Source organism: Bison bison, unplaced genomic scaffold (assembly GCF_000754665.1).
Source record: "Bison bison bison isolate TAMUID 2011002044 unplaced genomic scaffold, Bison_UMD1.0 scf7180017864075, whole genome shotgun sequence".
In the NCBI taxonomy this organism is placed as follows: Eukaryota; Metazoa; Chordata; class Mammalia; order Artiodactyla; family Bovidae; genus Bison; species Bison bison.
This window is the reverse complement of record NW_011494647.1, coordinates 1481950-1492843: the sequence shown is the minus strand read 5'-3', so window position 1 is coordinate 1492843 and position 10894 is coordinate 1481950. Positions and strand designations below refer to the sequence as shown.

Genomic DNA, 10894 nt, shown 5'->3' with positions numbered 1-10894 from the left:
TACCAAGTTTTTAGTGTGGGGCAGGCACCATTCTAAGCACATTTTTCATTAATTTGTATGCATTCCTTTGAGGTGGATACTACTGCTAACTTTTATAGATGGATAAACCTGAGGCATAGAGAGATTGAATGATTTGCTCATGGTCACAGAACTAGGAAGCAGTGGAGCAGAATTCAAACCCAAAAGAGACAGAGTCACAGAGCCATTAAGTGTAAGGATCAGATTAGAAAGGATCCAGTCCCCAGTAGAGCAAGGTATGAAAAGTTCCTGAATTAGGAAAAAGTTGGATGTGTCAAAACACTAATGTAGGAAGAATGACATAAGATAACAAGGGAAAAAGTGGCAAAGGACAAATTACACAGGGTGCTGAATACTTGAATAAAAGGTGAATTTTTAAGCAGTGAAATGGAAAGCACTGAATACTTTTTAAACATATCACAAGGTGATTTGAATTAGATTTAAGTTCACTCTGGCTAGAGACTCCTTATTGAGATTTGGGAAATAATTTGATAATCACTTCTTTCTTCGTTTATTCAATAATTCATTTATTTAACAAGAATTTGCAAAGTGCTGATTTTAGCACCTAATCTCACCCCATATTTCCTTATAACTTCCTATAATAAAAAAAAAAAATCTCTTATTTACCAAACCATATATTCACTAATAGCAAATAGTTATAACTAGAGGTTTCCCAATAATTCCTGAAAATTAACAGCTTATACAACACTAACACATGTAGTATGTTTCCAGTAGTCATGTATGGATGTGAGAGTTGGACTATAAAGAAAGCTGAGCACAGAAGAATTGATGCTTTTGAAGTGTGGTGTTGGAGAAGACTCTTGAGAGTCCTTTGAACTGCAAGGAGATCCAACCAGTCCACTGTAAAGGAAATCAGTCCTGAGTGCTCTTTGGAAGGACTGATGCTGAAGGCAAAGCTCTAATACTTTGGCTACTTGATGCAAAGAACTGACTCATTAGAAAAGACTGTGATGCTAGGAAAGATTGAAGGCAGGAGAAGGAGATGACAGAGGTTGAGATGGTTGAATGGCATCAGCAATTCAATGAACTTGAATTTGAGTAAGTTCTGGGAGACGGTGATGGACTGGGAGGCCTGGCGTGCTGGAGTCCGTGGGGTCACAAATAGGTGGTCACAACTGAGCAACTGATCAACAACATGTCCTTGAAATATAAACTAACCAACTGGTTATCTCTATTAAGTCAAACAATTGTTTAAAGAAAATACTCTTTTTCTGTAATCAACTGTTTATTTTGACATCATGTTCTATTCCTTAGAATTTTAGTCTTCTTGCTTTGTATTTCTAGATAAGAATATAAAAATTGTTGCAAAATAATAAATATACATTACTCTGAGAGGTGGATACTAGGCTCCAACAATAATAAGTAGTGCTTATACTCTCAGCTACAGAGATCATACTGAGACACGGCACAAACCTAAGGGTTTTCAGTCTTGGTAGAACATTCACCTTACATACTTGGCAAGTAGACAAAAGAAATAAAAAACCATGAGTACCCTGAGACATACATATTTCCCTCATGTATCCAATAGTTTGATTTATTAAGTATCTACTATGTACAAGATGTTATTCTAAAGCACTATGGAAGGGATAAATTATATGCATGTAATTTTACATTAAGGGAATGTAAAATTCCATTAATGATATGAGGCTTTGATATCATGCAATATTACCTCATGTTGTTAGACAATAATACCAAAGATCAGATTTTGCAGTAAACCTTTTGCAGAAACCTAAAAGTAGCTTTCCCTGTAAAACTGCATTGTGTCATATTTACTGAAGGAGAAGTATCTTCAAATGTTCAAAGGACTAAAAATGAAATTTCAATGGCCACAGACGTATCAAAGGATCATTTATCTTTTTATTCACAGAACCATAGTTTCATAAAATCTCTGAATAGAAAGAGACCAGGGCATTCAGTCCAATGCTCCTGGATGCATGGTAACAGAAGAATTACCTGGGGTGCTTTTAAGTAATATAGATTCCCAGGCTTTGGCCACTAGAGATTGATTCTGCAGATCAGGATGGAGCCAGGAAATCTGTACTTTGTACAAGATTACCAGATAATTATGATATATAGCCAGGTTTGAGAACACAAATTCAGTCCAACACCTGGATCTGTTATTTAAATATGGTCTGTGCTATCTTTCCTAACAAGTTGTTGTTTATGATTAATCTCTGCTTTAATATACCTTAGAACAGGAGAATAGGACCTTAACTCTAAGGCAGCTGTAGTTGCTGTAGTTATTAGAATGTCATTCATATTATATATACATGTATTATAGACACTTATGTGTAGTGCCTGTTAATACATGTGTGTGTGTGTGTGTGTGTGTGTGTGGTTGCTATGTAGCACTAGTAGTAAAGAACCCGCCTCCCAATGCAGGAAACTTAAGAGAAGTGGATTCAATCCCTGTGTCAGGAAGATCCCTTGGAGGAGGGCATGGCAACCCACTCCATGTACTCTTGCCTGGAGAGTCCCATGGACAGAGGAGCCCAATGGGCTATGGCTCATTGGGTTTCAAAGAGTTGGACATGACTGAAGCGACTTAACATGCACACACAAGTTAGGTATGTGTGCTCAGTCATGTCCTACTCTTTGTGACCCCGTGATAGCCCACCAGACTCCTCTGTCCATGTAATTTTCCATGAAAGAATACTGGAGTTGTTACCATATCCTACTCCAGGGGCTCTACCTGACCCAGGGATTGAACCCACGTCTCATGTGCCTCCTGCATTCGCCAGTGGATTCTTTACCACTGTGCCACCTAGAAAGCCCCGTTTGTAAATATATGCCTCTAAAACCAAGGCTGTAAGCTGCATGAGGGAAGAGTCTAGGGCTACTTTCTTTACTGTTTCACATCCAGCACTTAGTTCAGACCTTGATATTTAGGAGGCAGTCATTAATATTTGTTGAATATTTATCTGATTGAATGAGGTCCTTCCTTTATTTGACTTGATGTCTCTCTGAAACATCCATCTACTGTGCTAGTTTTTATAATTCCAGGAAACTGGTTAAGTCCATACTTCAGATACTAAGTATGCTATGCTAAGTCACTTCAATCGTGGCTGACTCTGTGGGACCCCACAGACGGCAGCCCACCAGGCTCCCCTGTCCCTGGGATTCTCCAGGCAAGAACACTAGAGTGGGTTGCCATTTCCTCCTCCAATGCATGAAAGTGAAAAGTGAAAGTGAAGTCGCTCAATCGTGTCTGACTCTTAGCGACCCCATGGACTGCAGCCTACCAGGCTCCTCTGTCCATGGGATTTTCCAGGCAAGAGTACTGGAGTGGGGTGCCATTGCCTTCTCCGTATACTAAGTATAAAAACACAAATAAACTGCATTCTTCTCTTCTCTCAAGGCCCTTAATTATTTACCTAGAAAGGCTGAGGCAGATACTTTTAATCAAAAATGGTTATGTAATATCAAAATAAGTATGAAATAAAGGTGGGAACTGAGAGGAAGGTAACTCATATAATTGCAATTAATGTAGAGGAAGGAGAGAAATAGATGTCAAGATATGTTTTTCAAGATAAGTGTTCCTGGGACTTCCCTGGTGGTCCAGACGTTAAGACTCTGAGCTTCAGCCAAAAAAAAAAAAAAAAAAAAGAAACATAAACAGAAGTAATATTGTAACAGATTTGATTATTGTGTGTGTATATAGAGAGAGAGAGTGAGAGAGACAGAGAGACAGAGTAGCAAAGCAAGTGTTGCTGAAACTCGGCCTCTGTTCACCAGTGCCAAGTATAAAGGAGGAGACAGCGTTTGGGGTAAAGTGAAAAAGACGCTTTTAATTGCTTTGCAGGCAAAGGGGGCCACAGTGGGCTAATGTGACTCACCCTGGAGATGCTAGTGAGGAGTTATACAGTGTTCAAGGAGCAGGGTGTGATCAGCTCAGGGACAATTCAGGGATTGGTTGGCATCAAGGTGAAGTTTCAAGCATTATCAACCTTCTGGTTTCAACTAGTCTAGGGTTTATGTTCTTGCAGTCAGCAGTTTTCCTCTGGAAGGGGTCTGCTTCCTGTAAAAACAATTTAGAATGTGTGTCAGGAATCTATCTGTATCTTTCAGGGAACTGTGAGTTTGATGATTCTGCTATGTAGCAGAATTATAGTCTAACTTGTTACCAGCTCCCCAGCCCAAAAACTATACTTTGTTTCTACATCTTCAGTTTCCCAATCACTAACTCTTGAGTCTGCATTTTACTTCCAAAAACGACAGAGGAGCTTGTACATGGTTTCACAAGTGATGCTAAACTGAGTCTTGATGGTTTAGCACTTAAATGACTGAACATTCACATGCATTAAATCAAGTAGGACAAATTATATTCCTCTTCTATAGGGTAGCCTTTTAAACATAGGTTACTCTGTCTCTCAAATCTTTTCTAGGACAAATATCCAATTTCCTAAAATTATTTCTCATGAAACTATAATTTTTTTGTTTGCTTGTTTTTGTTCCATAGCAGATTAAGTAATCTAAAGAAGACTCTGAAGGCAAGAAATGTAGCACATGACTTTCAAGTTAAAGAGGTGCAGCTGAACTCCAAAGGCATCTACTATTTCATGAATAACATGATTTCTGTAGTTACAGTGTGAGTTACAGAGCAGCAGCACTGATATACAGACCATCAACAAAACCCAAGCTTCCTCCCTCAGCATCCTAAATCAAACTGAAAGCTGCAAGATGATCAACAAAAATGGATTTAAAATGAGACAATAACAATTGTTAGTCTTACTATCTTGGTTAACTTCATAGACTAACTTCCACAATCATCAGATAAATAGAGAAATCATGTAAATATTTCCAGGTAAGCAGTGCTATTTAATAAGCTAGGAAAAGGTAGCTCGGAGTTGATGTTGTCATAGAAACAATTCTTGCCTATTAAATCAGTGAGAGGGCAAAAAAAATGTGGACTTATCTGTTCTGGTTAAGTGTACTGCATGCAAAAGATGTTGAAATGTCAGAAGGCAGAGATAATAGCTGCAATGGTAAAATACTATTCCCATTTTAAGTTAATTTTCCCCCCATTTTCTAAAGGCATACACTTAGTAAGGTACCTACCTACTCTTCAAAGAGAAAAATAAGAACTTTTAAATTGGAAATGATGAATCCCATTAAAAAAAAAAAAAGATTTGAGAGAATCTACTGAGCTCCTCTGAAGAACTAAATTAAACTCAGACTGCATCCATCTACTGTAAAAGTACAGACCCCCAAGGTGATCAAACACTCAGAACAGCTGCTAGATGTCCATTAAAACCATGCAAGAAAGGCACTTATTTGATGCATTTCTCCTGGGAGGTTTGTATCTAAAATGAGATTAGAAATAACATTGCCTCCTATAAAGTAACTCTGGCAGACCCCAGCTGGGGAATACACTTGTAATTAATAATGAAAATACTAAACTCATCTCCTGTGCTTACTTGTTCCCACACTACCCTATACCTCTATATTTATGGCTTTTGAACAAAGGGGATTCCAAATGAAGTCATTGTTATATCAGTTGTTTGTTAAGGCATGGGCTTCTTAGCTGCTACATAGAACAAAATGTGAATAGTTCCTTGAGAATAAGGTTCCTTTGACATAGGAAATAGAATATGGTAAGCATTTCATATATGTATATATCTGTGTGTGTGTGTGTGACTGGAGATTTCAAAGAAACAAGGTGGTATAGAGAGGCTATTTCAGTCAGAGGACAGAAAAAGTACTTCTCAAAGTGTGTGTCCCAGACCTGGGTAGTATCAGCTTCACCTGAGAACTTGTCAGATATGCAAATTCTCAGTTTCATACCTCAGACTCACTAAATCAGAACCTCTAGGATGGGGCCCAACAATCTGTGTTCTAACAAGCTCTGTAGGTGAGTTTCATGTACCATAACACTGAGAACCACTGGACTAGACATTAGTAATTTGAAAGAAAATGTCATGCTTGAAGAACCTCGAGATCCTCAGTATTGCTCAACTTTAGACTACCTGTGGACAGTGGGAAAGTTTGAGGACGAAAAAGTACTGCAAGATGGCATACTGCATGACGTTCCCTCTTCTGGAATGTGTATTGTATTAAGACGATAGAGAGCTACTAAAACATCTGTAAGCAAGTAATTAAATTAACTCTAGGGGCAATGTGAGAAATAGGTTGAGTTCCTCACTGGATGAAATTGCCCATGGAAATAAGATGATACAATAATTGGCTGGGAGACTAAAAGATGCCAGTTACAGAAGAATTCTAGAGACTGGGCAAGGACTACCTAACTGCAAATCAGCATGGGCTGAAGAGGAAGAAGAAGTCAAAGGTCTATTTCACACTTCTGTTAGTGGTTAGATGCTAAAGTGACTAAGGGAAATTCAAAACACCTAAGAGGTATGTCTCTCTCCTTTCTTCTCTCTCTCTCTCTCTATATATATATATGAATCTCCAAATTAAAAAAAATTAAATTGTGGTAACAAATGAGATACCCAAAGGAAATTACTTAAGAGAGAAGAGAACTGAGGGGGAAAACCCCTGAAATGGCTAAAAAGAACTTTATGGGTATGCTTGACAGCAAATTAAACTTTAGTCTCTGATTTGTGCACCTCCCCACAGACCTAGCCATCTGCAAAGCTACTGGTTTAGTTGTAAAAATAGAGCTAACTGAGAGAAGCTCTAGATTTCATAATTTTGAGAGAGGACTAGCTTTTTCAAAAGTAAAGATTAAAAAAAAAAAAAAAAACTATTAAGCACTCTAAAGCAGCAGTATTCCAAAAATAATAATTTAAATTAATAAAAAAGAGAGATTAAAACATTTCACTAAAGTCCTTTAGACCAAAAAAGAAAAATGATTTAAAGCATAACTTTATATGTCAATAATTGGGCAAATAAAACTAATAATCATAAAATCGTGACTAGGTAAAACCCTCTCTCCCATCCTTTCATTGACATTCACTATCTACCTGAAGGGAGATAATTACCCAACTTATCCAATAACACTCCCCTGCAACTTCTTTTTAAAAAAAAATTTCTTTTCAAAAAATTTCCACTTAAAAAAAAATCAGTTTATAAGAACTTATTTCCATATGTTACTAGGTCCCAGGGAGAGTTGTAAGGCCACTTCATGCTACTATGAAACTGTCCATGCAATTACCAACACCCCCCTCCCCCCACTCAGGGCCCAAAAGGCAATGTGGCACTTGGGGGAAAAGAAAGTTCAACACAAAGTGTCACCTTAATCCTCTTGGCCTTCCTGGCAGTTGATGTAAATTTTGTTGTTTTTTGTAGAAAAAAAAAAATTGCAACCTTGCCAGAATATACTGCCTCTGAGCATTTTAGCTGCCTTCCCATCTCCCACTCCACAAGCCCCCCTTGGCCCACCCACAACTCCTCAAGGACACATATACACTGTAGGGTAAGGAGTGGGTATAAGATGAAGTACCTCTTTCCACCAAACACCACTCCTTGCCAAATTATGGATAATGAGGCCAGAAGTGTAATTACTGAAGGAGTTTGGAAAGTTAATTACTGAAATAATCTAAAAAATAGTGGTGACTGCAATGAGTACAACTCACTTTATAGCTGTCAGAGCCACTCAGAATGTGATAAACATCTTACGTTTGCAAACCCAGATGCTGCACCAAAGGAAGTTTCATATTAGCAAATTACCACCAGAACCCATTCCAGTCAACTCATTTTGATTTTGTAATGAGAAATCACCATTAAAAAGGAATAACTTTAAGTTGTGATTGTTAAGTTGTGAAGCAGGGGAGGGACAGAAGAAAGATGCCAAGTCTGAGGAAATCTGTCTGGGATCCTCTCCTTGAAGACTGTAATTTGCAAACAGCTCTACCTTCCTTGTTCCCACTGTTCACTGGAAGGTTGTGAAGCTAAAGGTAACATTCACTGGATCTCAAACTCAAAGCACTTAGCTTTGAGATTGCAGGTCAAGACTGCAGGAGAAAATGGATATTTTTGAATCGTAGGCACAAATATCCGTGGAATACACACCCTACTCCCAATTCTTAGTGCTATAGTCTCAGTGACAGAGGGCAATTGCTCTATTCCAGCTGCTTCTGCACCTAGCACCTAGCATCATGAGAGAAGTGATTTCCACCCCCCACCCCGGCACTCTCCACTAGATGTCCCAGGCTCCGCTGCCTTTTCTCCCCATCCCTTTGTGACGCAAATGGCTCCAGGCCAAGGCCTAGTGCTCACAAAGGCAGGTGCAAACCAGGCGCGCACTCAGTACTCTGGGAGCTTCAGACTGATCTGGGCTCCGGTCCTGCTGCTCCAACCACAAGGCAGGGGGCGAGCCCTGACACCTCCATCACGCGCTATGGCCAGCCAGTTATTCCGCCCTCTCACCCCGCGCCTCTCGTCCTTGACACCTGTGAAGCCGCATTTCGGACACCTCCAAGCGGGCATCAGCGTGGCGATCCAGCGCACCGACGGGAGAATCCATCTCGCAGTGGTCACAGAGGTCAAACGGGACAACGCTTGGGTCACGGTAGAGTGGGCCGAAAAAGGAGTCAAAAAAGGCAAAAAGGTTGCTTTAGAGACCATATTCCTGCTGAATCCAGCTCTGGCCTTGGCTGGGCCCGCCGCGCAGGGCAGGGCTTCGCGCTCCGTGTCTCTGGCGCCCCCTTCCGTTATCGGGGACCAGCGAACAGCCGCGCGGTGGGCTGGGAAGATCCCCCAGAGAAACGAAACGCCCTCGGGGGACAGCCTGGCCGTGAGAGTTCCCAGCAGCCCTTGCCTGATGACGCAGCGGAAATCTGCCTGCCTACGAGAAATTGAGAAACTGCAGAAGCAGCGCGAGAGGCGCCGACGGCTGCACCGCGAGATTCGCGCCCAGCGCGCCCGGGACGCAGATACTGGAAATGCCCACTATGAGATCCGGCGCCTGATCGAGGAGTGCCGCCGGCGCCTGCGCGGGGGCCGCATTTCCGGCCCTGAGCCGCGGGACGGCCGCCGCATCTGCGTCTGTGTGAGGAAGCGGCCTCTCAACCGGCAGGAGGCCACGCGGGAGGACCTAGATATCGTCACCATCCCCTCGGACAACGTGGTCATGGTGCACGAGTCCAAGCAGAAGGTGGACCTCACTCGCTACCTGGAGAACCAGACCTTTTGCTTCGACCACGCTTTTGACGACACCGCCTCCAACGAGTTGGTGTATCAATTTACTGCCCAGCCGTTGGTTGAGTCCATCTTCCGCCATGGCATGGCCACCTGCTTTGCCTATGGACAGACAGGCAGCGGGAAAACGCACACTATGGGCGGAGGCTTTTCGGGAAGAGACCAAGATTGTTCTAAAGGCATTTACGCTATGGTGGCGCAGGATGTTTTCCTCTTACTGAAAACTTCCGCTTATGAGAAGCTGAACCTCAAAGTCTATGGGACGTTTTTTGAGATTTATGGGGGAAAGGTGTATGACTTGTTGAACTGGAAGAAGAAGCTGCAAGTCCTTGAGGATGGCAGTCAACAAATCCAGGTAGTCGGGCTGCAGGAGCAGGAAGTGTGTTGTGTGGAAGACATGCTGAACCTCGTGGAACTAGGGAACAGTTGCCGGACTTCAGGACAGACAGCAGTCAATGCCCACTCTTCCAGGAGCCACGCAGTGTTCCAGATCATTTTAAAGTCTCGAGGGAAACTGCATGGCAAGTTTTCCCTTGTTGACTTAGCTGGGAATGAAAGAGGAGCAGATACTGCCAAGGCCAACCGGAAAAGACAGCTGGAAGGAGCAGAGATTAATAAGAGTCTCCTGGCACTCAAAGAATGCATCCGAGCTTTGGGTCAGAACAAGTCTCATACCCCATTCAGAGCCAGCAAGCTCACACAGGTGCTCCGGGACTCCTTTATAGGCCAGAACTCCTCCACTTGCATGATTGCTACTATCTCTCCAGGGATGGCCTCTTGTGAAAATACCCTCAACACTTTAAGATATGCAAATAGAGTAAAAGAAATAACTCTAAATTTAAGGCCTTGCCATCATTGTCTTTATCCTGCTGAACGTGAAATGCCAAGGGTGTTGGAAAATCACATTAGAAATTCAGAAATATCCCTTCAGGGGGATGAATTTATTAGACTACCTTGCCTACAGAGTGAGGAGGAGAAAGAGACTGAAGAAATCAAAGTGCTGTCCTCTCCATTAGTGGATACAACAATTTCCTGGAAGGAAGCAAGCCAATGGCCAGATAATAAAATCCAGGATACATCTGATGAAGTAAACTGCAATGTTGACTTTTGCATTGCCCAGTTATTGTCCATTTTGGAGAAGAAAATAGATATTCTGACTGAGATTCGAAGGAAACTGAAATTATTACAAGCTGACCTTCAAAAGGAGAGCAGGCATGGTGAAGTCAATGGTGAGAGATCAGACCTGAAATGATGAATACAGTGCTGCAGTTTCTAAGTTTCTTATAAAGGAAAATTGTCTAAATGATCTGGATAGAAAGATCCTCCTGGAAGGTTTAAAACCTCTTTAAATATGGCTGTGAGAAATGTCCTCTTTTTTTTTTCTTCTGTATTTCTGTAATTTATTTTTATTCTGTAGGACAGTGGTTTGTGACTTGGAACCATTTTACTCCCTAGGGACAATTGGCAATGTCTGGAAACATTTTCATTTGTCAGAATTGGGTATGAGAAGAGTGGTGGTACTAGACTATCACTAGGATACTAGAGTATAGAATGATACTAGTAGAAGGCCAGAGATGCTGTTAAACATCCTACAATACACGGAATAGCCTTCAAATAATTATCCTGTTGAAATTATTATCAGATAATATATATATAAAGTCAAATATATAACAAATCAAAATATATATCAAATCAAATATATAACAAATAATGATCCTGTTGAAAATATCAGTAGTACTGGGGTTGAGAAGGAGAA

The 10894-nt window shown here is 41.2% G+C and overlaps 1 protein-coding gene across 1 annotated transcript; it reads left to right on the top strand.

The window, feature by feature from the left end:
- The first annotated feature begins 8235 nt into the window (after window positions 1-8235).
- KIF2B (kinesin family member 2B) lies at window positions 8236-10499 on the top strand. Its single transcript, XM_010837490.1, has one exon. The coding sequence runs from the start codon at window positions 8339-8341 to the stop codon at window positions 10388-10390; it is 2052 nt and encodes a 683-aa protein (XP_010835792.1). The 5' UTR covers window positions 8236-8338; the 3' UTR covers window positions 10391-10499.
- Window positions 10500-10894: the final 395 nt, after the last annotated feature.

Excerpts from the sequence above, each read along its gene's own strand:
- KIF2B (XM_010837490.1), top strand. The coding sequence starts at position 8,339 with ATGGCCAGCCAGTTATTCCGCCCTCTCACCCCGCGCCTCTCGTCCTTG.